This window comes from Saccopteryx leptura, chromosome 1, assembly GCF_036850995.1.
Source record: "Saccopteryx leptura isolate mSacLep1 chromosome 1, mSacLep1_pri_phased_curated, whole genome shotgun sequence".
In the NCBI taxonomy this organism is placed as follows: domain Eukaryota; kingdom Metazoa; phylum Chordata; class Mammalia; order Chiroptera; family Emballonuridae; genus Saccopteryx; species Saccopteryx leptura.
Window position 1 is genome coordinate 49,827,356 of NC_089503.1, and position 27,359 is coordinate 49,854,714.

Consider the following 27,359-nt stretch of genomic DNA (forward strand, 5'->3'; position numbering starts at 1 on the left):
TGGAATCCAGCCCCGCCCGGGATGCTCCGGGGGAAGCCCAGGCCAGCGGCCCCCAGTACACCCAGCACTAAAGTCCGAGGCGCCTCTGAAGATTGCGCAAAAGCCTCTTCCTCCCCCGCCTGCTGGGTGGCATGTTCCTAAAATTCCCATCTACATAACATAAACAGGAAACATGCAGCAAAAGCCCTGGCGATGCAAATTCCACGCTTCCATTTTAGGGCGGGAGAATCTAGTCTTTGGAGGGAAGGGAAGCAGCGAACTTTGCAGGGAACCCTTCAACCATCTCTGCTTCTTCTTACCAGATCCAGAAAGAGTAGAGAAAGAGGAAGGAAGGACAGCCAGTTTTAGGAAAAATAGAGGAGGGAGAGGTGGAGGTTCTCAAAGGGAACCACCTCCAGAGGCTGCGGGGGCAGCACGTAGTGGGAATACGTCCGGCTGCCCACTCCCCAAACCTAGCAGCGCCAGCAGCCCGCGGAGGGTGGGGGTGGGGGTGGGTTCACCGCCCGGGCTCCGGCCACAGAGTCAGCGGGTGGGAGCGGGGGTGGAGCGGGCTCTCGGAGCGGCGCAGGCGCAGAGCGTGCCTCGGTTGTCAAACATGGCTGAAGTGCCGCCGCTGCCGCTACTGCTGCTGCAGGGAAAATGCTGAGCCCTCCCGGGCCCGGTGGGCGGCGGCGGCGAGGGCGGCGACGGGCACCCGCTTCTCGGGCGCGGCGGCGGCGGCCATGGCTCGGCTGGCCGACTACTTCATCGTAGTAGGCTACGATCACGAGAAGCCAGGTAGGGGTGTGGGGCGGGCGCCGCCCCCGGGCCTCCCCGCCTCCGCCCCCCCGGCTGCTGTCCAGTGGGCTCTGCGGGGCTGCGCGTCGCTACGGGGAGGAGTGGAGGGCCCGGCGGGCCGCGTCGGAGCGGGTAGTCGGCGTCCGGCCTTTTTGGCCCTGCTGCGCCTCAGGGTGGGCGTGTGGGACCGGCACGAGGGGAGGGGGAGGGGGAGGGGGAGCGGAGGAGGCCGCGTCCGCCAGGCTCTGGGCCGCTCAGCTGGGCCAGCTGGGGGCGAGTCAGTGTGTCATGGCCCCGGCTCTGGTGGGGGCTGAGTACCCAGGGCAGCGCCCCGGCGGGCGGGATTGGGCCAAGACCGCAGGGCTGGGAGGGCTGGAGCCAACTGTGTTAAGTTCCCCGGGATAAACTTCTGCTTTGCCTCCAGAGTGAGTAACGAGTGACGCCGGGGGCTGTCCTCTCCAAAAGGAAGTGCTAAGAGTCCAGCTTTGCCTCACCCCTGTGCTCTTGGGGGCCGGCCTAGTCCATGCCCTAGTGAAGGCGTGGTACTACTGGGGAAGGGGAAAGGGTCCTGGCAGTTTGAAACATTTCTAGGAAATGCGTCCTGTTATTTCAGGACAAGTGTGACGGTCATTTTAGAATGAGTCTGAACACTGTCTTTTAAGTAAGGACAATCAGCAGACTGATGAAGGTGTTCTTGTTGCACTTGAATGCGTCTTTTAATTGTTTTTTTTAATTCGTCTCAAAATTTTATTCAGGAGGAACAATTTGGCAAACGCTATGCATTTTAATTTAATTGATGAACTGCGACTAAAGAGAATTCAGGGTCCATGCACATTTATTTTGTATTTGTATGCCTTTGTACTACTATATAAGAAGTATCATGTAATAAATTGAGCTGAGGATGCACGTCTATTTCTGGGTAATTCTGGTTGCACATTTGCAAGGGGTTTAGATTTCAGCTAGAGAGTGCCTTTATTTTTCAGTGGAAATGCTGAGATTGTGTTTTGCTGATGGTTACAGTACATTTGTAGCGTCAGAATGCCATTGTTCTACCCACTCTTTGCCCGCTGTTCTTTTCACTATTCCTCTCCTAATAAATTCCTTTAGTGGGAACCTTTTATATTTTTAATCTTTCACTGCTCATGACTTGATTGAGGTCAACTGTTAAGAGAAGAGGTTGGGCTTTATATAAAGAATCTTCTGGATCCAAAATTTTTAGAAATTTTGTATAGTCTGGTATCTCTTAGGAAGATTAACGTTATGGAAAATCATGGTTTGTTTTTAACATAATTTCATTTTTAGCAACACTGTTCCTTTCTCACTTTTAAGAAAATTGGAAACATCAGAAACTTGCAGAAAACTATCATGCAGAGAACCCCCCCCCCCCAACCATTGAGAGGAAGCTGTTGACCTTATTGATGTTCTATCATCCCAGAATGCTTCAGTGTGCATTTTCTACAAACAAGTGTATTCTCCTACGTAGTAACAATACAGTCATTAAAATCGGGAAATGAACTCTGATACAGTACTCCATCCAGTTCTCCAACTGATTCAAGTTTCGTTTGTTGATTTGTACCATTAATCTTTGTACTGTAATCTTTGTACTGGCAAAAGGTCTGATTAACTTGTGTTTTGCATTTATTTATCCTTTCTCTTAAGTCTTTTATTTTATTAAGTGAGAGGATGAGATTCGCGGAGGCAGCTGACAGACTCCTGCATGACCCCACCCCACACACACACAGCAGGTCCACCCTGCAAGCCCCAACCCGCAAGCCTGGTACCAGCGATGCTCTGTCCACTGGGCAGCTGCTCCATTGCTTCGCCACTGAGCTGTTTTAGCGCCTGAGGCAGGCCATGAAGCCGACCTCAGTGCCTCAGGGCCAACTTGCTGAAACATTCAAGCTGTGGCTGTGGGAGGGGAAAAGGAGATAGACAGAAAGAAAGAGAAAAGGGGAGGTGGAAAAACAGATGGTCGCTTCTTCTTTGTACCCAGTCTTAAGTCTTCTTTAATCTGGAACAATTCCTTCATATTTTCTTGACTTTCATAACCTTGACATTTATGAAATTTATAGAGCAGCTATTTTGTAGAATGCCGGTCAGTTGGGGATTATCTGTTCTCATGATTAGACACAACCCGGTTACTTGGGCAGGAATATCATAAAAGGGATGCACATTGCATACTATTAGGTGGTGATAAAATTCAGTTTGTCTCATTATTGATGTTTTTCACTTTGATTACTTGATATAAGCAATGTCTGCCAGACTTCTTCACTATAAGGTTAATACGTAATAGCTGATAAAAAGTTTTCTTGAGAATTACTTGGAAACTATGTAAATATCTTGTTCCTCATCAAAACTTAGGTTCAAATTTATTTTTGTATGATTTATGGGTTTTTGTGCTTTTAGTGGAGTATATTCTGTTACTGTTTATTTTTATTTTGATGTTCAAATTGTTCCTCATTTGGCCAGTGAGAGCTCATTCAGGCTGGCTGCTGTGTCCTTATGATATGACCCCATCATTCTTTGAGACTATCTTTACTTTTGGCACAGGAATATGTTCTGGGTTTATCTTGTATTGTCCTCGCCTTAGTCCTGGAATCAACCTTTTATTTCTCTAGGTAACCCTGGATCCTTTTAGTAAAGAATGACATTTAGAAGCTAAGATCTCAGTGCCAGTATGTTTATTGCTGTTGGGATGTTACTGCTCCCAGGCATTCTCAATGGACAGAGCTGGGAAATAGATGTATGTACACATACTCACATGTACACCTGTATTATTTTTTATTGGTATATATTGAAAACAATGAGTTCACACCAATATGTCTAGTTTCAGTCAACATTCCAGGGTCTATTCTGGTTTCTCCTTTTTTATATTTGTAACATTATTCTTTGTCAGTGAAAAATCCAGCTTTTGTTTTACTTAATATATTTAGTTATTTATTTACTCTTACTGAATATTTAACTTGTTTGCAGTTTTGTGCTCTTATAGTACTACTGTTACACTAGGAACATAGCTTGAAAATCACTGATTTTTATGACAGTTTAATTTTGATAATTTGAAGTCAGGACTTTATTTTACTGATTTTTCCATATGTAGTATGGCACAATAATTAGGAAATATCAATTGTTTCTAATAGGTGAAGTTATTTATCCATCTATCTTTATTTTTCTTATTGTTTTTTTCCTGTCTTCTACTTTTACTGAGATTTGTCCAGGAAAAATTGATGATGACTACATGGGTTAATTCACGGGTAGTCAACCTTTTTATACTTACCACCCACTTTTGTATCTCTGTTAGTAGTAAAATTTTCTAACTGCCCACCGATTCCACAGTAATGGTGATTTATAAAGTAGGGAAGTAACTTTACTTTATAAAATTTTTATTTATTTATTTATTTATTTATTTTTACAGGGACAGAGAGAGTCAGAGAGAGGGATAGATAGGGACAGACAGACAGGAATGGAGAGAGATGAGAAGCATCAATCATCAGTTTTTCGTTGCGACACCTCAGTTCATTGATTGCTTTCTCATATGTGCCTTGACCGCGGGCCTTCAGCAGACCGAGTAACCCCTTGCTCGAGCCAGCGACCTTGGGTCCAAGCTGGTGAGCCTTGCTCAAACCAGATGAGCCCATGCTCAAGCTGGTGACCTCGGAGTCTCGAACTTGGGTCCTTGGCATCCCAGTCCGACACTCTATCCACTGCGCCACTGCCCGGTCAGGCTACTTTATAAAATTTATAAAGCAAAGTTACAGCAAGTTAAAGCATATAATAATAATTACTTACCAAGTACTTTATGTTAGATTTTCGCCAAGTTTGGCAGAACAAATCTATATAAAACAACTTATTATAGTTAAATCTATCTTTTTATTTATACTTTGGTTGCTCAGCTACTGCCCACCATGAAAGCTGGAATGCCCACTAGTGGGCAGTAGGGACCAGGTTGACTACCCCTGGGTTAATTCCTTAATATACCTTTACTTTTTTCTTTTTGTTTACTTTTGCTGTCCATTAATGCATTTAGAATTTAATCCATTTGTCTATATCAGCGGTTCTCAACCTGTGGGTCACGACCTCGGCGGGGGTGGAACGACCAAAACACAGGGGTCGCCTAAAGCCATCGGAAATATGATATTTAATGTGGAGTCAAGTATCATAACCATTTGAGGTTCTTGTATTTTCATATCATTCTGCTTAAATGTATTAGAGAAAGCATTTGAAATATTTCTTAGATATTTTGTTAGTTTAATTTAAAGCTAAGTGAGATAAGCTAAATGGTAAATATATGTATAACTGAAATATCATAGTCTGAAACATTTGAAAAATTGTTGATTACTGAACTATTGTAATTCACACTTAGCTTGGGTTGCCTTCCCCTCCCCCATTCTGTATTGAAATAGCTGGGACTTCTTGGTTGCTGTTTGTTGCCAAATGTCAAGAACCATTTGGGATTCATTGTCACATCAGTGCTTTCTAGGAATTGTGCTAATTCTAGAACAAAAATACATGAGTGATGAGTAAGACTGTTCCTAACTTACTCATTAATGGAGACAGCCTTGAAATAATCAATGATAAATGAGGAAGATGAATCCACTTTGCTGGGGGAAAAGGAAGACTTCTTATGAGAAGTGATGTTTAAACCAAGTTATGTAGGATGAGTAAGCATTTGCCCTGTGGGAAATGAGGGTAGATCATAGGCAGAGAGAAAACCATGTAAACGTGTGAATGTCTTGTTTCAGGGATGGAGAGAATTATAGTGTAGATGAGAATGGAGGTAAGCTTTAATATTGGAGTGAATTGGGGTAAGAGTGTGAAAAGCTCTGTAAATCGAACTATTGAATTTAACCTTGACTCTGTAGATAGTGAGGTCTTTTGAAAAGTAGGGGTTCTTAGAAAGCAGGAAACAACAGAATTGTGACTTAGATGGCAATGGACTGGAGGGAGAAAGCCCAATATGAGAAAACTCAGGAGCTTTTATAGTAGGAATGGAAAGGAAGGTATGGATTCTAGAAAAGTTGGAAAACTCAAATTATCAAAACTTAGTAATGAATGGCCCTGGCCGGTTGGCTCAGTGGTAGAGCGTTGGCCTGGCATGTAGGTGTCCTGGGTTCAATTCTTGGTCAGGGCACACAGGAGAAGTGACCATCTGCTTCTGAACCCCTCCCCCTCCCTCTTCTCTCTCCTCTCTCTCTCCTCTCTCTCTTCTCCTCTTGCAGCCATGGCTCAATTGGTCTGAGCGCATCAGCCCCTGGTGCTGAAGATGGTTCCATGGATCCTCCACCTCAGGTGCTAAATATAGCTTGGTTGTGAGCATGGCCCCAGATAGGCAGAGCATCTGCTCCAGATGGGAGGTGCTGGTTGGATACTGATCAGGGTGCTTGTGGGAGTCTGTCTCTCTATCTTCCCTCCTCTCACTTGGAAAAAGAAGAAAAAAAATTTAGTAATGAATGGATGTGTGCGGTACAGGCAAAGGAATAATTGAAGGTAACAAAGTTTCTAGCCTGGGTAATTGGATGGGTAATGATGCTGTGAATGCAAATAGGGAATTCAAGCAAAGAAATGGATTTGGATGAGGGAAAGATGCTGAGTTTAGTGTTGGATATGTTGAATTAAAGGTGCCTGCCTATAACCAAGGTAGAGATGCTATTTAGGTGTGTAGGTATATGGGTCTGGAGATGAGGAGAGAAGAGAGAAATGAAGAGTAGAGATTTAACTTACAATCACTAATAGTCAACTGATTTTCAGATAAAGAGAAAAAAATGAGATTGTTCAGGAAATGTGTGTACAGTGAAATAAGAAATGCCCTAAGAATTGAACTCAGAGAAAATTCAATTTTTAGGAGGTAGATAGAGTAGTAGCCACCAGGAAACTGAATAGGAGTGGTCAGTGGCAATGCAAGAGAATCCAGATAGTGTGGCATCATTGAAACCCTGGGTGTAGGGAACTGTGAGGAAGAAATGATGAATAAATGTCAAAAGCTCTGAAGATGTCATGTATAATGATGACTAAAAATATTGTCCTAGCCATTTGGGCTGCTGTGACAAATTTCCATAGACTGAGTAGTTTAAACAACAGATATTTATTTATTTATTTATTTATTTTTATTAAGCGAGAGGCAGGGAGGCAGAGACAGACTGCCACCTGTGCCCTGACCAGGATCCACCCAGCAAGCCCTCTTCCAGGCGATGCTCTGCTTTTATGGGCCTTTTGCTCAGTTGCTTGGCAACCGAGCTATTTTATTTTAGCACCTGAGGGAGGCCATGGAGTTTATCCTCAATACCTGGAGTCAACTTGGCTTGAATCATTCGAGCCATGGCTGCAGGAGAACAGAGAGAGGGAGGGAGAGGGGTGGAGAAGCAGATGGTCACTCTCCTCTGTGCCCAGACCAAGAATCAAACCGGGACTTCTACACGCTGGACTGACACTTTACCACTGAGCCAACCAACCAGAGCCACAACAGACTTATTTCTCACAGTTCTGGAGTTGGGAAAGTCCCAGATCAAGGCACAGGCAGATTCAGGGTCTCATGAGGTCTCGCTTCCTGATTCATAGACGGCCCTGTTTTTACCATATCACGTGGTGGAAGGGTCAAGGGAACTCTCTAGGGTCTTGGTTATAAGGGCACCGATCCCATTTATAAGGGCTCTGTCATCATTACCTAGTCACCTCCAAATACCATCCTTTTGTACCCACCTCCAGATGCCGTCAGGTTGGGGGTTAGGTTTCAACATACAAATTTTTAGGGGACACAGACATTCAGTCTCTAGCAAATAGGCTTATGGACTTGATAATTAGGATAGTGACTTTAGGACATTACATTAATGTTGAGGGGTGCAAAGCCAGTTTGATAAATGCACATCCCAGGTCATATGCTATATAAATCTCATGTAAGTCCTATTCATTTCTTTTTAGAAGCTTGCTATGACCCACAACCCGTGGCTTGTGGAAAGTGGAAAGAAGGCCCTGGCCGGTTGGCTCAGCGGTAGAGCGTCGGCCTAGCGTGCGGAAGACCCGGGTTCGATTCCCGGCCAGGGCACACAGGAGAAGCGCCCATTTGCTTCTCCACCCCTCCGCCGCGCTTTCCTCTCTGTCTCTCTCTTCCCCTCCCGCAGCCAAGGCTCCATTGGAGCAAAGATGGCCCGGGCGCTGGGGATGGCTCTGTGGCCTCTGCCTCAGGCGCTAGAGTGGCTCTGGTCGCAACATGGCGACGCCCCGGAGGGGCAGAGCATCGCCCCCTGGTGGGCAGAGCTTCGCCCCATGGTGGGCGTGCCGGGTGGATCCCGGTCGGGCGCATGCGGGAGTCTGTCTGACTGTCTCTCCCCGTTTCCAGCTTCAGAAAAATGAAAAAAAAAAAAAAAAAAAAAAAAAAAAAAGTGGAAAGAGGAGTCAGAAGTGACTTCAAAATTCTAAACTTGAAGATCTGGGGTATTTGTGATACCATGGCTTATGTAAGAAGATTGAAAAGGGTTTTCTTTTAAAATTATTTACTTGTTTTTGTCAGTTTGGAAGGTAATGGGTTTTATATTATAGCCATCCAAATGGAGGCTTCAAAAGATGGGACAAGTAGGGGCTGGACACAAAGAGAGTGAGAGTCATTAGAGTAGACAGAACTGTGACATTGTGTGCATGCCCTCTGAGAGTAGGTATAGTGACAGGAATAGAGGACCAAGGACTGAGCTTTGGGAAGTACTATTAAGAGAATGGAAAATGAAAGGAACCATAGAAGAAGGAGTTGAAGATTTTGGGAGAGATAATTAGTTTTCCCCAGCGGTCGTTCTCCTGAATGGTCGAACTCCTGAATTTTGGCTACATAGTCGGCCATGCAGAAGAGATACTGTTTTCAAGTTTCTGACAGATATTAAACATGTGGATAAATACTGGCCAGTTGGATGAAAGTGGAAATGATGATCACAGTATCCCAAAAGTATTCTTAAAGGATGACAGTATGTCTTTCTAGCTTTTTTCTTTCCTGAGACTGGCATACTAATACAAAGACTGGAGCTCTAGCAGCCAACTTGGACCATATAGATAATGGCCCAACCCTAGAAAGAATCTGAGTCCCTAATTGACTTATAGTGGGATTGCCATTGCTGCCCTCTAGAATTTTTTTTTTTTACATGAAAGACATACCACTATAAATTAGAGTTTTCTGTTTCAGAAATCCAGAGTCATAAAAAGTGAGGAAATGTTTCTCCTTGTCAGTTGTTGCAGCTAGAGATCATTGGTATGTGGAGTTAATGAAGATCTTTGCATTTCACAAAACTTTAGAGTTGAACAGTGTAGATCATCTGATTTAATCTGATTTATGGATAAGGAACCAATACACCTCTTTTACCCCCTTACCTTGCATTGTTACTTTGAGTGGGTACACAGCTGTTGAGTGGCAAATTCTGGACTACAAATTCTCTGACAGCTGTATTCTAGCACAGCATGGTATCTTTTGAGAATTTATATCAAGGATAGTCTTAACTCCAGAGTTGTTTTGGCTGGAATGTAAACCAAGTTGGTTTGTACTGTAAACCAAGTTTGGTTGTACTGTAAACCAAGTTGCAAAATTTTAAGCAGGAGGAAGGGTAGGATGTGGAGAGCGGATTAAGACCATTTATTTGAGTCGTCTGATATTGAGAGGTAAGACTGTTTGGTTGGAAAACTTTGAATGCTTTCTCTTCAGGTAAAGAGACTATTTTTTTTATATCCCAGAATTTTCTGGCTGATTAGTGTTTAATAAGACATGTTTTGATTGAATTGCAGAAATAGTGAGGTTCAGAGAGTGTTTAAAAATGTATAGTACAGCCTGACCAGGCGGTGGTGCAGTGGATAGAGCATCGGACTGGGATGCGGAGGACCCAGGTTCGAGACCCCGAGGTCGCCAGCTTGAGCATGGGCTCATCTGGTTTGAGCAGAGCTCACCAGCTTGGACCCAGGGTGGCTGGCTCAAACAAGGGGTTACTTGGTCTGCTGAAGGCCCATGGTCAAGGTACGTATGAGAAAGCAATCAATGAACAGCTAAGGCAGTGGTAGTCAACCTGGTCCCTACCGCCCACTATTGGGCATCCGGCTTTCATAGTGGGTGGCAGCGGAGCAACCAAAGTGTAAATAAAAAGATTTAACTATAGTAAGTTGTTTTATAAAGATTTATTCTGCCAAACTTAGCGAAAATCCTACATAAAGTACTTGGTAAGTAATTATTATTATTATTATTATTATTATTATTATTTATAGGGACAGAGAGAGAGAGTCAGATAGACAGGGACAGACAGACAAGAATGGAGAGAAATGAGAAGCATCAATCATCAGTTTTTTGTTGCGAGACCTTAGTTGTTCATTGATTGCTTTCTCGTATGTGCCTTGACCGTGGGCCTTCAGCAGACGGAGTAACCCCTTGCTCGAGCCAGTGACTTTGGGTCCAAGCTGGTGAGCTTTTGCTCAAACCAGATGAGCCCGTGCTCAAGCTGGTGACCTCGGGGTCTCGAACCTGGGTCCTTTGCATCCCCGTCCAACGCTCTATCCATTGCGCCACCACCTGGTCAGGCAGTAATTATTATTATATGCTTTAATTTGATGTAACTTTGCTTTATAAATTTTATAAAGTTACTTCCCTACTTTATAAATCACCATTACTGTGGAACAGTGGGCAGTTAGAAAATTTTACTACTAACACAGATACAAAAGTGGGCAATAGGTATAAAAAGGTTGACTATCCCTGGACTAAGGTGTCGCAACGAAAAACTAATGATTGATTCTTTTCATCTCTCTCCGTTCCTGTCTGTCCCTATCTATCCCTCTCTCTGACTCTCTCTCTGTCACTGTAAAAAAAAAAAATGTATAGTACAGATTTGAGCATACATCAAAGCAGAAAGAAGAATGGAAATCATGGAATAAAAGCAGTTGATGCTGAAGAGGGTGGGAATATGTATGGGAAGTAAGTTCCTTAGGACTTAGGGTTTCAAGCATAATACAGGATATAAATATATCAGTCAGCTCTGACTCCTCCTCTCGAGACTGTGTACTTTGGACAATAAAATAGCTATTTTTTTTTTTTATAAATAAATTTTTATTTTAATGGGGTGACATCAATAAATCAGGGTACATACATTCAAAGAAAACATTTCCAGGTTATCTTGTCATTTAGTTCTGTTGCATACCCATCACCCGAAGAGAGATCGTCCTCCGCCACCCTCCATCCAGTTCTCTCTGTACCCCCCCCTCCCCCTCTCCCTCCTTCCCTCCCCCCACCCCCCATAGCCACCACACTCCTGTTCATGCCTCTTAGTCTTGCTTTTATGTCCCACCAAGGTATGGAGTCCTGCAGTTCCTGTTTTTTTCTGATTCGCTTATTTCACCCCCGCACAATGCTACCAAGACTCCACCATTCCGCTATAAGTGATCCGATGTCACCATTTCTCCTAGCTGAATAATATACCATGGTGTATATGTGCCCCATCTTCTTCATCCAGTCCTCTATTTTTTTTTACAGTGATTAAAAGCCTTTAAGCAAACTCTTGGCCAATACAGCAAGAATCCATAAATGAGTAGTGTCCTTAACATGTTCCCCAAGTCTAAGTTGGCCCCATCACCATGCCAAATCCCTGAAAAATGCAACCCAACCACAGTTCAGTCTGTTAGGAGCTGTCACAGGGAGCGGGAGTCCAGGAAAGTTCCCTACAGGAAAAGTCCGCATGGCACTGGAATTGTTGTCACCATTCTATACTTTGGAGCTCATGTCCAAGTCCCAATGACTGCTGCTTCTAGCTGGTAATGATTCAGGTAGACTGGAAAAAGCCATCTGCAGCATGCGTGGATATGGAGCTTCTGTTCTCCTCTGCCTGGAGAGTTGAGACCAGGTTGCTTTTCCCTGGAGCTCTGTGACTGTGGCCTGGTAAAGTGAACCTTGGGATACATTAAGCTGGGTGGCAAAGGTAAATTCATAATACAAGTTGGCAAAAGGAGGAAAGAGAGCTCTAAATTAAGAGTAGGTCCCAGCCTGAAATATGAGTGGGGCATTGAGGTAGGAGGGATAAAGGAAACACTATATATTAAGCAAAGCAGCAGAAAATAGGACTATCAACACCCACAACAGAGATCTTTGAGGGAAGAATAAAAAACCTGACTATTCAGGTAAAACATAGTTAAGCGGCCCTTGTGCGAATGAGATCAGTTTACCTGCTTCTTGGAAGAAATACTCTAGGCTCGTCCACAGTGTCGTAGATGGGGCCGACGGCCCTGGGCACCTTCAGCCTTCAGTGGCAAACCCCAGCTTTCTGGGCAAGGTTAGGTCATAGGTGGCTGGAGCAGGGCTGGAAGAGACTGAACCCTCCCTTAGAGGAGCGAGGGGGAAGCCCACCTTCCAGTGTCCCTGTTTCCTCACAGCAGAGGCGTGTAAGCCTGGCAGGCTTTAGCTCAATGACCTTCCTTTCCACTATTGAAGCAGGACCCAGATGGCATCCTATGAGACCCCTTTGGGGCGTTGGAGCCTTTAAGGGTGTATCCTAAAAGCTGATAGTTCCCCTGATCTCTATTGGGCTTTTTCTGCCTCTAGGTATCTTAAAAGCCATTCTCAGAAGATCTCGCTGAGGGGTTTGAGGATCCCCTTCCGCCTATATAAATCTTTTCCATATATCTGGAGCTATTTGGAAAAAAGAACAGTGTTATTAGCTAGATCTAATAAAGAAGGTAGTAGTTTGCAGGCGAAAAAGATTTGGTGTCTCCTGTTCATCAGCATTCAAAAGAAATGTAATTTTTTTTTTTTAAGTAAAAAGCATGATATGGTAGACCCGTCGGAGTCATTGGCCTGGTGTGCAGGATTCCCGGGTTCGATTCCCGGCCAGAGCACACAGGAGAAGCACCCATCTACCTCTCCACTCCTCCCCCTCTCCTTCCTCTTGGTCTCTCTCCTCCCGCCCGCAGCCAAGGCTCCACCGGAGCAAATCCACCCTGAGCACTAAGGATGGCCCCATGGCCTCCGCCCCAGTCGCCAGAATGGCTCCGGTTGTAACAGAGCAACATCCCAGATGGGCAGAGCATTCCCCCCGGTAGGCATGCCAGGTGGATCCCAGTCAGGCGCATGCAGGAGTCTGTCTGACTACCTCCCCATCCCCATCCTCAGAAATATACAAAAAATAAATAAATAAAAGAAAAAATACTAAAAAAAAAAAAGGGGGGGGGGCATTCCCTTGTGCTAAAGCACCAGGGAGCATGGAGTGAGCTTGAGTATGTCCTATGAAACATGGAGCTCTATGTTTACATATAAGTCTTTGAAGAAGGAGGAACTGCTGAAATAGTTTATCAGCATTTGTCCCTAAGACAGCAGTCTTTATAGTGGGAACACCATACGTAAATATTTGCTGTCTGTCTATAGATTAAGGGGGGAATATGGCAAATGCTGAAAAGCCATGATCTTTGTGCCCCTCCCCTCCCCCAACCCCCTCCCTCTCCTCCCCCCACCCTGTAACCCCAACACTGTTGTTCATGTCTCTGAGTCTCATCTTTATGTCCCACCTATGTATGGAAATATATAGTTCTTAGTTTTTTCTGATTTACTTCTTTCACTCAGTATAATGTTATCAAGGCCCATCCATGTTGTTGTAAAAGATCCTATGTCATCATTTCTTATGGCTGAGTAGTATTCCATAGTATATATATACCAAAGCTTTTTAATCCACTCGTCCTCTGATGGACACTTGGGCTGTTTCCAAATCTTTGCTATTGTGAACAATGCTGCCATAAACATGGGGGTGCATTTCTTCTTTTCAAACAGTGCTATGGTGTTCTTGGGGTATATTCCTAACAGTGGTATAGCTGGGTCAAAAGGCAGTTCGATTTTTAATTTCTTGAGGAATCTCCATACTGTTTTCCACAGTGGCTGCACCAGTCTGCATTCCCACCAGCAGTGCAGGAGGGTTCCCTTTTCTCCACATCCTCGCCAGCACTTATTCTGTGTTGTTTTATTGATGAGCACCATTCTGACTGGTGTGAGGTGATATCTCATTGTGGTTTTAATTTGCATTTCTCTAATCATTAGTGATGTTGAACATTTTTTCATATGCCTATTGGCCATCTGTGTGTCCTCTTTGGAGAAGTGTCTATTCATTTCTTTTGCCCATTTTTGGATTGGATTGTTTGTCTTCCTGGTATTAAGTTTTACAAGTTCTTTATAAATTTTGGTTATTAACCCCTTATCAGACGCTATGTCAAATATATTCTCCCATTGTGTAGTTTGTCTTTTTATTCTGTTCTTATTGTCTTTAGCTGTGCAGAAGCTTTTTAGTTTGATAAAGTCCCATTTGTTTATCCTGTCTTTTATTTCACTTGCCTGTGGAGACAAATCAGCAAATATATTGCTGCGAGAGATGTCAGAGAGCTTACTGCCTATGTTTTCTTCTAAGATGCTTATGGTTTCACGGCTTACATTCAAGTCTTTTATCCATTTTGAGTTTATTTTTGTGAGTGGTGTAAGTTGGTGGTCTAGTTTCATTTTTTTGCAGGTAGCTGTCCAGTTTTCCCAACACCATTTGTTGAAGAGGCTGTCTTTACTCCATTGTATTGTCTTACCTCCTTTGTCAAATATCAGTTGTCCATAGAGCTGTGGGTTTATTTCTGAGTTCTCCGTTCTGTTCCATTGATCTATGTGCCTGTTCTTATGCCAGTACCATGCTGTTTTGAGTACAGTGGCCTTATAATATAACTTGATATCTGGAAGTGTGATACCTTCCGCTTTTTTCTTCCTTTTCAGGATTGCTGAGGCTATTCGTGTTCTTTTTTGGTTCCATATAAATTTTTGGAATATGTGTTCTATGTCTTTGAAGTAAGTCATTGGTATTTTCATTGGTATTGCATTGAATTTATAAATTGCTTTGGGTAATATAGACATTTTAATGATGTTTATTCTTCCTAACCATGAGCACGGTATATGCCTCCACTTATTCGTATCTTCCCTGATTTCTTTTATCAGTGTTTTATAATTTTCCGAGTACAAGTCTTTAATCTCCTTGGTTAGATTTATTCCTAGGTACTTTATTTTTTTGGTTGCAATGGTAAAGGGGATTGATTCCCTGATTTCTCTTTCTGACAGTTCATTATTAGTGTATAAAAATGCCTCTGATTTCTGAGTATTGATTTTATATCCTGCCACCTTGCCAAATTCTTTTATCAGGTCTAGTAGTTTTTTGACTGAGACTTTAGGGTTTTCTATATACAATATCATATCATCTGCAAATAATGATAGTTTTACTTCTTCTTTTCCAATTTGGATGCCTTTTATTTCTTTTTCTTGTCTGATTGCTGTGGCGAGGACTTCCAGAACTATGTTGAATAAGAGTGGTGAAAGGGGACACCCCTGCCTTGTTCCTGATCTTAAGGGGATTGCTTTTAATTTTTGCCCATTGAGTATGATGTTGGCTGTGGGTTTGTCATAGATGGCCTTTATCATGTTTAGGTATGTTCCCTGTATTCCCACTTTGCTGAGAGTTTTGATCATGAATGGGTGCTGGACTTTATCAAATGCTTTTTCTGCATCTATTGAAATTACCATGTGGTTTTTCTCCTTTCTTTTGTTTATGTGATGAATCACATTGATTGATTTGCGAATATTGTACCAGCCTTGCCTCCCAAGAATAAATCCCACTTGATCATGGTGTATGATTTTTTCCATATATTGCTGGATCCGGTTTGCTAATATTTTATTGAGGATTTTTGCATCTAAGTTCATCAGGGATATTGGCCTATAATTTTCTTTTTTTGTGTTGTCTTTGCCTGGTTTTGGAATCAGAATTATGCTCGCCTCATAAAAGGAGTTTGGAAGTCTTCCTTCCTCTTGAATTTTTTGAAATAGCTTGAGAAGGATAGGAGTTAGTTCTTCTTTAAATATTTGGTAAAATTCACTTGTGAAGCCATCAGGCCCCGGACTTTTCTTTTTTGGGAGTTTTTTGATAGCTGTTTCAATCTCATTTGTTGTAATTGGTCTGTTTAGGTTTTCTGATTCTTCCAGATTGATTTTTGGAAGATTATATGATTCAAGGAATTTGTCCATTTCATCTAGGTTGTCTAGTTTTTGGCGTATAGTTCTTCATAGTATTTTCTTACAATATTTTGTATTTCTGTTGTGTCAGTTGTTATTTCTCCACTCTCGTTTCTAATTTTATTTATTTGAGTCCTCTCTCTTTTTTTCTTGGTGAGTCTTGTTAAAGGTTCATCGATCTTGTTTACCTTTTCAAAGAACCAGCTCCTGGTTTCATTGATCCTCTGTATTGTTTCTTTAGCCTCTATATCATTTATTTCTGCTCTGATCTTTATTATTTCCTTCCTTCTACTAGCTCTGGACTTTACTTGCTGTTCTTTTTCTAGTTCTTTTAGATGCAGGGTTAAGTTGTTTATTTGAGCTTTTTCTAGCTTCTTGAGGTATGCCTGTAATGCTATAAACTTCCCTCTCAGGACTGCTTTTGCTGTGTCCCATAAATTTTGAGTTGATGTATGCTCATTATCGTTTGTTTCTAGGAATTTTTAAATTTCTTCTTTGATCTCAATGTTAACCCATTCATTGTTTAATAACGTGCTATTTAGTTTCCAAGTGTTTGAATGTTTTTCAATTTTTCTATTGTGGTTGATTTCTAGTTTAATGCCATTGTGATCAGAGAAAGTGCTCGATATGATTTCAATCTTCTTAAATTTGTTGAGCCCGCTTTTGTGCCCTAACATGTGGTCTATTCTAGAGAATGTACCATGAGCGCTTGAAAAGAATGTATATTTTGCTGTTTTAGGGTGAAAGGTTCTGAAGATATCTATTAAATCGAGTTGATCTAATATGTCCTTTAAGTCTGCTGTTTCTTTGTTAATTTTCTTTCTTGAGGATCTATCTAATGATGTTAATGGGGTATTGAAATCTCCTACTATTATAGTATTGCTGTTGATCTCGCCCTTTAAGTCTATCAAAGTCTGCTTTATATATTTAGGTGCTCCTATATTAGGTGCGTAGATATTTATAATGGTCATATCTTCCTTTTGGATTGCTCCCTTTATCATTATGTAGTGACCTTCTTTATCTCTAACTATGGTCTTTGTTCTAAAGTCCATTTTGTCTGATATAAGTATTGCTACCCCAGCTTTTTTTTCATTTCCATTTGCGTGAAATATTTTTTTCCATCCTTTTATCTTCAGTCTGTGTGCATCTTTTGATTTAAGGTGTGTCTCTTGTAGACAGCATATGTATGGGTCCTGTTTTCTTATCCACGCAGCTACCCTATGTCTCTTGATCGGATCATTTAATCCATTAACATTTAAGGTTATTACTGATATGTAATTGTTTATTGCCATTTTTTTCTTTAAAACTGTTTTTCTTTTTTGCTATATTCTTTTTTTCCTTTGATCTTTTTACAACAGGTCCCTTAGCATTTCTTGCAGCCTTGGTTTGGTTGCAGTGAAATCCTTGAGTTTTTTTTTGTCTGTAAAGCTTTTTATTTCTCCTTCAATTTTAAATGATAGCCTTGCTGGATAAAGTAGTCTTGGTTGTAGGTTCTTGTTCTGCATTACTTTGAATATTTCTTGCCATTCCCTTCTGGCCTCAAGTGTTTCTGTTGAGAAGTCAGAAGTCATCCTTATGGGGGCTCCTTTGTAGGTGATAGTCTTTTTTTCTCTAGCAGCTTTTAATATTTTCTCTTTATCATTTAGCTTTGGTATTTTAATTATGATGTGTCTTGGTGTTGGTTTCTTTGCGTTTCTCCTTAATGGAGTTCTCTGTGCTTCCTGAACATGTGAAATGTTTTCCTGCCTTAATTGGGGGAAGTTTTCTGCTATAATATGTTTGAACAAAGTCTCTATCCCTTGTTCTTTCTCTTCTTCTTCAGGAACCCCTATGATGCGGATGTTATTTCTCTTCATGTTGTCACAGAGCTCTCTTAGAGTTTCCTCAGACTTTTTGAGTCTCTTTTCTTTTTTCTGCTCTGCTTCCGTGCCTTTATTTATTGTGTCCTCTAACTCACTGATTCGATTCTCCTTCATCCATCCTGCTTTTAATTCCTTCCATTGTATTCTTTATTTCAGATATTGTATTTGTCATTTCTGTCTGATTCTTTTTTATTATTTCAATATCCTTTTTTATATTTGTTATCTCTTTATTTAGGTTTTTGTAATGGCCATCTAGGGTGGTTCTAATATCTTTGAGCATCCTAACAATCGTTATTTTAAACTCTGCATCTGGTAATTTGGTTATATCTGATTCACTTAGGTCCTTTTCTGGGGATTTCTCTTGGTTTATTTGTGTTGTATTTCTCTGCCTCCGCATTTTCTCTTCACAAGAGTGGTTGTGATCACGTGCTCGGGTGCACAAGGGTTGGTGGCCTTGGCCTTTGCCCCGCCCCCGTGTGTGACGTTATGCTCGGTCCTGAGGGCACTGGCGAGCACCTTTGCTCAGCTGCGGGTCTCCGCCTGTTTCCGAGCTTTCGCCCTGCCTTTGCAGGATGATCCCACTCAAGGAACAGCTGCTAGCCTTGGGTCTACCGCCAGGCAGGGCTGCGTGCCCAAGCTCAGCTTCGTAGCGGAACTCCGCCTCTTCTGGGCTTTTGGCTCCACCCTCACAGGAGGAGCAGGCTACCAAGTCAGGCCGCAAGCCTGGGTTGCACAGGCGGGGCAGGGATGTGCTCCTCTGCCCTTGCTCCGGGGCTGGTTTCTACCCTTTCTGGGTTTCCCGCCCTTCTCCCGGAGGCTGGATTACAGGCTGCCGGCAGCTGAGCTTGGCTGCTTTTGCACGCCCCCTTCTCCCTAGCCGGGCAAGATTGAGCTCACACCTGAGCCCTCTGGTGGCCAGCCGGCTTCCAACCCTGCCAGCAGAACCGCGCTTTTGTCTCCCGCTGCCGCCCGCTCTCCGCTCTCCGGTGCGCCCTCAGCCGCGTGGGTGAGGGCGTTGCACATCGGACCCTAACACTCACTACTGTAGACCCGAAAGCTCCCTCCTTCTATGTGACTCTGCTCTGAATGCTGCGGGGGAGCTTGTTTGGCTGCTCTCCTGCTTCCCTTTGTTGGTATTGCTGTTTCCGGGGGAAATATTCACTTCAGCTTTGGGGAGTGACTCGTCCCAGGGGTTAGGGTGGCTATCTCCCAAAATGTTTCTCCCTATGCCTCCTAGATTGCACTCTCTTCCTGTTACTGTGGTTCTCTCTCCTCTCCCTCCATCCCCAGGAGCCCCGGGTGAGTGTTTGTGAGAGAGATGTTCTGCGTGGTCCCTTTAAGAAGGATCCTGGGTCTGAGAAATCAGACTCTCTCACAAACAGTATCCTGACTTGTTTCCAGCTAAATACTGTCCTTACGCTTCTTCTGGGCTCTGGGGCTGCAGGCTGGGGCTTTGTTCCTGGGGCTCAGGACCCTTTCCCCTCTGCTAAACTCACTTCCCGCCACGCGAGTCTCTCCCTGCTGCCGTTAGCTCCGAGAAGCTGGGCAGCCCTCTCCGCGTTTCAGCGTTACCGCGTTTCTGCGTTTCCGCTTTTCCTACCAGTTTCTGTGTGGCTTCTTCAGCGTTCCTTGGTTGAAGAGTCCTTTTAGTTTAGTCCAAAGTTGGTTTTTCCAGCTGATAGTTCATAAAATTAGTTTGTAATCCACATTGGTTCTGGGAGGTAGATGCTGGTACGTCCGCCTACTCCAGCGCCATCTTGTCTCTCCCCTAAAATAGCTATTTCATTAGTCTTGGAGATGTTCTATAATGGTGTACATCAAAACATATCATTGATCAGCTGTGGAAACTTTGTGGGAGGTGACAAGTCACATAGGCATATTACTGAACCAGAATCTACAGATAAACTTAGTATTAACAGATAAGGAAGTATTGGAAAAAGATAGTGATCAAGTGTGCTAAGAGAGAGGTTTCAGGATAAACTTTTAAATTTTATCTAAATAATGAATTCCTAAGCAGACTAACCTCTCAAAATAACTTCTTGATCAACAATTAAAAATATTATTTGCCCTGGCCAGTTAGGTCAGTGGATAGAGCATTGGCTGGTATGTGGTCGTCCCAGGTTTGATCCCCAGTCAGGGCACACATGAGAAGTGACCATCTGCTTCTCTTCCCCTCTCTCTCCCCCTTCTTTCCCTCTTAACCTCTCGCAACCAGTGGCTCAGCTGGACCAAGTGTTGTCCCTGGGCACTGAGGATAGCTTGGTTGTTCCGAGCGTCAGCTTCAGGTGCTAAGGATAGCTGGGTTAATTTGACCATTGACCCGAGACGGGGGTTGCTGGATGGATCCTGTTCAGGATGCATATGAGAGTCTGTCTCTCCCCTCCCTTCACTTAAAAAAAAACCTATTTATTTATTTTAGAGACAGAGGAAAAAGGAGAGAAAGAAAGAAAAATTGATTTGTTGTTCCACTTATCTTTGCATTCATTGGTTGATTCTTGAATGTGCCTTGCCTGGGAACTGAACCCGCAACCTTGGAGTATTGGGATGACTCTCTAAACAACTGAGCTACTTGGTCAGGGTGAGCAACAATTACATGTCCCACTTGTAGTTAATTTATATGTTATAGATTGTTGTGACCAACATGATGATCATTTTCATTAAAAATTGTTGCAAAAATGAAGACATTGACTAAGTCATTTTGTTGGTGAACTAGTATTTCTTAACTCTAAAATATTGCTATTGTGAAAACTAAGATCCTCCTGGCCTGTGGTGGCGCAGTGAATAAAGCATCGACCTGGAATGCTGAGCACCGGTTGGAAACCCTGGGCTTGCCTGGTCAAGACACATAGGACAAGCAATCAGTGAACAACTCAAGTGAAAAACTATGAGTTGATACTTTTTGCTCTCCCCACCCACCTTTTCTCTCTCTGTAGCATCAATAAAAAATATTTGAATATATAAAAAAACTGAGATAATTAAATATCACAAAATTTAATGTCCTATTACTTAATTATTTCTGTATTTGAGTAAAGGTTGGGATTATGAAATTGTTTATAAAGTAAAGGCTGTTTAAAATTTTTATTTGCGTAATGTACATTGTAAAGGAAAAGATAACTTATAATTTTATAATTATTTTACTTTTTGTTATAGTATTTATTAGTCTTTATTGTAGAATTTTTCAGAAAGTAGGGTTTTGTTTTGTTTTTTAGATAGTAAGGTTTTATTTTCAGTTATATTTGTAAGTTTTCCATTGTTTACTAAAAATAATGAATGAAAAAACAATTTTGCCTATGGAAATATTTTATACAACTGCTGCTTAAGTTTAAATGAATTTTAAACAGGCTTGATTTTTAAAATAGTATGTACAGTTCTATAGATACTGATTATTTTGGAGTATAGGAACAAAAAGATTAAGAACAGGAGAGAGAAAAGCTTGAGTTTTAAGCGAGTACTAACACTATTACAGGGATGTACTAGAGAAATAATCCACACTTTAAAAAATGTTTTAACAACAGAACAATGTATTGTGTAATAGCTACAGGTTCGCTCTCTCTTTCCTAGAGCTGCTATAACAAATGATCACGCAAAATTGGTTGCATAAAACAGCAGACACTCTCTTACAGTTCTGAAGGAAGTCTGAAATCAAGGGGCAGTGCTCTGTCTGAAGACTCCACAGAAGAATCTATTTTTGCCTCTTCCAGCTTCAGTGGCCCTGGCCTTCCTTGATTTGGGGCAGCATAATTCTAATATCTGTTTTGTCTTCACGTGACCTTTTTTTCCGTGGTGTGTCCATATCTTTCCCTTTCTCTTACAAAGACACTAATCATTGGATTTAAGGCCCACCTTAAATCCAGGAGTATTTTATCTTGGGAGCCTTAACTAACTATTTTAGCAAAGTCCTTATATCCAAATTAAGTCACATTCTGGGGTTCTGATGGATATAAATTTTTGGGGGGGACTATTCAAACCACTACAAACACAAAGCTTCTTACAGTTTTTATTTTTTATTTTATTTTATATTTATTTATTTATTTATTTATTTATTTATTGTATTTTTTTGAAGCTGGAAACGGGGAGAGACAGACAGACTCCCGCATGCGCCCGACCGGGATCCACCCAGCACGCTCACCAGGGGCGAAACTTTGCTCACCAGGGGGCGATGCTCTGCCCCTCCAGAGTGTCGCTCCTCCGTGGCGACCAGAGCCACTCCAGCGCCTGGGGCAGAGGCCAAGGAGCCATCCCCAGCGCCCGGGCCATCCCCGCTCCAGTGGAGCCTCGGCTGCGGGAGGGGAAGAGAGAGACAGAGAGGAAGGAGGGGGGGGGGGTTGGAGAAGCAAATGGGCGCCTCTCCCATGTGCCCCGGCCGGGAATCGAACCCGGGTCCCCCGCACGCCAGGCCGACGCTCCACCGCTGAGCCAACCGGCCAGGGCCTTCTTACAGTTTTTATAATGCTGGTTATTTGTAAATATTAGGAAATTTATCTGGATAGAGTAGTGCTAACTATGTGACTTAATTTTTAAAACATAATTTTGTAATAGATTATACTGTACATTCAAAATCCAAATATATTAAAAGAAATTTCTACAACATTAGGAGTTAAAACATCATTCACTGAATATTTGGTTGCATAATATGCTACAGATGATTCAGAATTCTTTGGGATATATATGTATGTATATATTTGTCTATGTGTATGTATATAGCTTTGCACATAGTTTTTAGAAAAGTTTAGGTTTATATATGTTCTTTGTTCTGACTTTTACTAGTATCACTACCTGTTCTCTCCATATGATTGTGTTGGTGACATCAATAGATACTGGTCTTTTTTGTTTTTTTTTTTTTAAGAGAGGAGTGAGAGAGATAGAGAGAGAGAAGGGGGGAGGAGCTGGAAGCATCAACTCCCATATGTGCCTTGACCAGGCAAGCCCAGGGCTTCAAACTGGCAACCTCAGCATTTCCAGGTCGACGCTTTATCCACTGCGCCACCACAGGTCAGGCAATAGATACTGTTTTTGAAAGCTGTGACACAGCTTACATTTATAAGGCATTTATTTACTTTATAGGCAGAGCCTATTAAACTATTGGATCTTCAGTTTGTCCTTTAAAAAAAAATTGAGTGTTTTCACATCATTATCTCAGTGATTCTTTATAGTAACACATTGATTTATGCTGTGGGGTCCATTAAGATGAAATAATTTGCCTACTTTTCATACAGCTCATAAACTGAATTAAATGAGACTTGAAATTAGCTTTGTGACTTTAAAATTTTTCTATACATTTGTTATAGGAATTGGGGGTAAAGAAGAGTGGGGGAGAGGAGTGGGGAAGAGATTTTCAGGTAAGGGGGCAGTAGTAGTAGCAAAGGCACTTCAGCGATAAAAAATGAGTAGACCCTCAATTCGGCTGAAATATTGGGACCAGGAGAGCAGAGATAAGTAATGAAGATTATGTTAGAGCAGCTAAGACAGTTTTTTTCTCCAATTATTTTCATAAACCAATTTGTTCAATGCATTTTTTTTTCTTGTCTTTCTGCACTTCATCTCTGGCATTGAAAATCTTTTTTTGTGTGTGTGTGAGACAAACAGAGAGACAGATAGGGACAGACAGGAAGGGAGAGAGATGAGAAACATCAATTCTTCATTGCTACTTCTTAGTTGTTCACTGACTGCTTTTTCATGTGCCTTGATTGGGGGTTGGGGCCCCAGCAGAGCAAGTGACCCCTTGCTCAAGCCAGCGACCATGGGGTCATGTCTGTGGTCCCACGCTCAAGCCAGTGACCCTGAGCTCAAGCTGGTGAGACTGCGCTCAAGCCGGATGAGCCTGCGCTGAGGCCAGCAACTTCAGGATTTCGAACCTGGGTCCTCTGCACCCCAGTCCAAAGCTCTATCCACTGTGCCACTGCCTGGTCAGACTGATTATCTATTTTTCTAATCAGCTTTGATCATTCTGTTGTGGTTCTGGTATATTAGTGTTTTTCTTCTTTGATTGACCTATTACTAAATTGTTTTATATACTGCTCACAAAAATTAGGGGATATTTTAAAAATTAATTATTTATTTACTTATATTTTTTACAGAGACAGAGAGTGAGTTAGAGAGAGGGATAGATAGGGACAGACAGGAACGGAGAGAGATGAGAAGCATCAATCATTAATTTTTCATTGCGCGTTGCAACACCTTAGTTGTTCATTGATTGCTTTCTCATATGTGCCTTGACCGCAGGCCTTCAGCAGACCGAGTAACCCCTTGCTGGAGCCAGCGACCTTGGGTTCAAGCTGGTGGGCTTTTGCTCAAACCAGATGAGCCTGCGCTCAAGCTGGCGACCTCTGGGTCTCGAACCTGGGTCCTTTGCATCTCAGTCCGACGCTCTATCCACTGCGCCACCACCTGGTCAGGCTAGGGGATATTTTATTGCTTCATATTCATTTTGAAATATCTTCTAATTTTTGTGAGCAGTACATTTTACTTATTGTGGTAATAATGCATACTTGTTATAAAAATTTCAAATGTGACAGAAGGTTGCTGACTGTTGACTGTAGTACCTCTCTTTAGACCTTGTGACATTTCACTTGGTTGTAGGTACTTGTATAGAAGCTTTCTAGGTGTCATTTTTTTTTTTTCAGGGACAGAGAGAGAGAGTCAGAGAGAGGGGTAGACAGGGACAGACAGAAAAGAACAGAGAGAGAGATGAGAAGCATCAATTATCAGTTTTTCATTGCGACACCTTAGTTGTTCATTGATTGCTTTCTCATATGCGCCTTGACCGTGGGTCTTCAGCAGACCGAGTAACCCCTTGCTCGAGCCAGCGACCTTGGGTCCAAGCTGGTGAGCTTTTTGCTCAAGCCAGATGATCCCACGCTCAAGCTGGCAACCTCAGGGTCTCGAACCTGGGTCCTCCGCATCCCAGTCTGACATTCTATCCACTGCACCACTGCCTGGTCAGGCTCTAGGTGTCTTAATAAAATGATACCCCATCTTCTAAGGTTGGCAATAGAAGGAAAGCCACCACTTCAAAGGGCTGGCTTGACATTGAAGCTCCAATTCTTCTATTTCTCTAGTGTTCTCAGGCAATGCCACTTTTTCTTAACTTTCTGGCCCAAATAACTACCTTCCTACCCAATCATTTCCCCTTCCTTTGCAGAGACGCATCTTAAACAGATGGGAATCCTGAAATAAGACTTTTTTTAAAGGCCAAAAAATAAGACAAAAGCATAATAAAGCCAGAGAGTGACTTTTAAGTTAGTCATCTGGTTTGCACGGTATAGTTTACTCCTTTTCTATCTATGATTTCATAAAGGGATACTGGCCTTGTTTCTAGCCTGCTGTCATATGATGGAAGCTATCTTTCCTTTCAACATGTCTCCATAAGTCTAGGCCTTAGGTAGGGGTCAGACAGTTTATTCCTGTCAGACCTATGTAAGGTCCACTTTATTGCTTCTAGTTTCCTGTCCAATGATTCTGGATGATTATTCCAGGACTGTACTTCAGGAGATACTCCACTCCTTACCTACAGGACTTATAGTACAGTACGGACTGGTATGCTATATTAGAATTCAACACAAGAAAAGGAGACATACATACAGAAGTGTGGGAAGAGGATATCTTTGTATTTGTGTCTGTTTTCCACCCATTTTCCCAACATTGACAAAACTCTGACGTTACTTAGAAACATAGTCATAATATTCATGTACAAACCAAAGCACAGCTAAGCAAGCATCGTATTTTTTGTAACTTTTAAAAGAATAATAAATTCTGTAGAACTATGTGTTTATTGATGCTTTGTAATCTTTCCTGTTTAATTTTAATCTGAACAAATAATGATACCATTTTTATTACTCAGTAGGCATGAATGTTATTTGGAGCAGTTTTTTTGTTTTTTGTTTTTAGAAAAAACAGTAATATAAGCTTCAAAACATCTAAGTCCTTAACTGATTTAATTTGTTCAGTTAAACTGAAGGAGTGAGTTTTGAAAGCTGTCCATCTTACTGTTTCCTTTTTACTGTCTTGTATAATGGATGTTTTTTCCTACTAATTATTTACCAAAGAATCTAATTTAAAAGTCAAAACAAAATAGCATACTGGTCTTTTCTCCTATGAACATATTACATAGAGGCTCACTAGAGATTATTTTTAATGGATAATTTTAAAGAAATGGTATGGTGAAATCTCCATGTTGCCAAGAGTTACTTGTACTTATGTCATGAGGTTTGAGGCTATTGAAGAAATTGTTGAAAGACTTAAGAAGTTTGTGAGTAGCTGATAATTGGCAAATGAGTGAGCCTCAAGTATAGTGAAGTACTGTACTTGCCCTTCTCCTAAGGAATCAAGATTGTTCTCCTTGACTTTGCAATTGGTATTCCTTTCTTATTATCTGTCTTTTTGATTATAGCCTTCTTAGGGGGTATGAAATGGTTATGGTTTAACACAGGGGTCTCAAACTCAACTCAGCATGTGGGCCGCAGAGCAAGATCACAGCCGTTCGGCGGGCCGCACTAGGTCTACAAAAAGCAACTGTTACGCAACACTTTTCTCACTGCAGTTGAAAACAAAAAAAAATCAGTACAACAAGCACAATCGTACATGCAGTTTACTCAGTGTCACAAAACGACCAGAAACTGTAGTTCGCATCACAACTGCTGTTAACTAAGCTAATATCTAGCTAGGATGCTAGAGAAATGAAAAATACAAGTAGGCCCCTAGGCTTACTTAGTTTTATCCAAAATATTTTGAACTTCGTGGATTAGTCTGCGGGCCGCACAAAATTGTTCGTTGGGCCACATGTGGCCCGCGGGCCGCGAGTTTGAGACCCCTGGTTTAACAGATAACTTCCCAGAGATTTTCATACTCATCTATCTGTATCATTCTTATTTTACTTCTTACAAAACAAGTTCACGGGTTTTGTTCGTTTATGCAGTCTATGTTTTTAAAACTTAACTATTGTATTGGCAACTTTGCATGTTCTAAATATACATATTATGTCATAGAATTTAGTTTTATTAGCTACAAAGTGTTTTATTTTAATTTAATGTACATATAATAATTTTACCAGTTAGTCCTTTATGATGAGACATTTTGATTACTTTTGAATTTTTGCTGTAATAAATAGTGTTGTGATGAATCCTCCTAGCTAAATCTTTGCATTCAAATTTAATTCTTGGGACAAGTAGATAAAGAGGTAGTAAAGTTTAGTGATAAAAGCTTGGGATGGAGCCAGATGATCTGGGTTCGATTTCTGGTTTTATCTTTTAGTAGTTCTGGCTTTGGACAGTTACTTAATTTTTCTGTGTCTAACTTTCTGTATCTATAAAATAGAATAATAATAAATAGTAGTATGGCCTGGCCTGTGGTTGGCACAGTGATCGTCGACCTGGAAAGCTGAGGTCACAGGTTTGAAGCTCAGGCCCAGTAGAAGCAACTATATGAGTAGATTATTCCTGTTCCTCCCTACCCCTCTTCCCTCCCTGTCTCTCTCCTCTCTCCAAAATTAATAAATAAAATCTTCTTAAAAAAATAGTAGTATCTACCTCATAGAGGCAGATTTTAAAGAGTAAATGAATTTATTTTTGTAAATTATTTAAACAGTTTCTGGCACACAATAATAAGCTTTAATTCCTAGAAGTGGAATTGCTGGGTCAAAGGATATGTACATTTAAATGAACATCTGTTAATTTTCTGCCCAGACTCCCTTTCTTTGGGAAGCTTAT

The 27,359-nt window shown here is 41.8% G+C and overlaps 1 protein-coding gene and 1 non-coding gene across 5 annotated transcripts in view; both read left to right on the plus strand.

Moving 5' to 3' along the window:
• Positions 1-576: 576 nt before the first annotated feature.
• The window catches only part of SBF2 (SET binding factor 2), a 502,739-nt gene continuing 475,956 nt past the window's right edge, over positions 577-27,359 (plus strand). For all 4 annotated transcript variants that reach the window (XM_066365963.1, XM_066365945.1, XM_066365952.1 and 1 more), the window contains exon 1: positions 577-777. In XM_066365963.1, coding sequence (XP_066222060.1) covers positions 723-777 — 55 coding nt within the window. In that variant the 5' untranslated portion in view covers positions 577-722. The remainder of the gene's footprint in view (positions 778-27,359) is intronic.
• TRNAA-AGC (transfer RNA alanine (anticodon AGC)) lies at positions 7,738-7,813 on the plus strand. Its single transcript has one exon. It is a non-coding gene; the product is annotated as a tRNA-Ala (tRNA).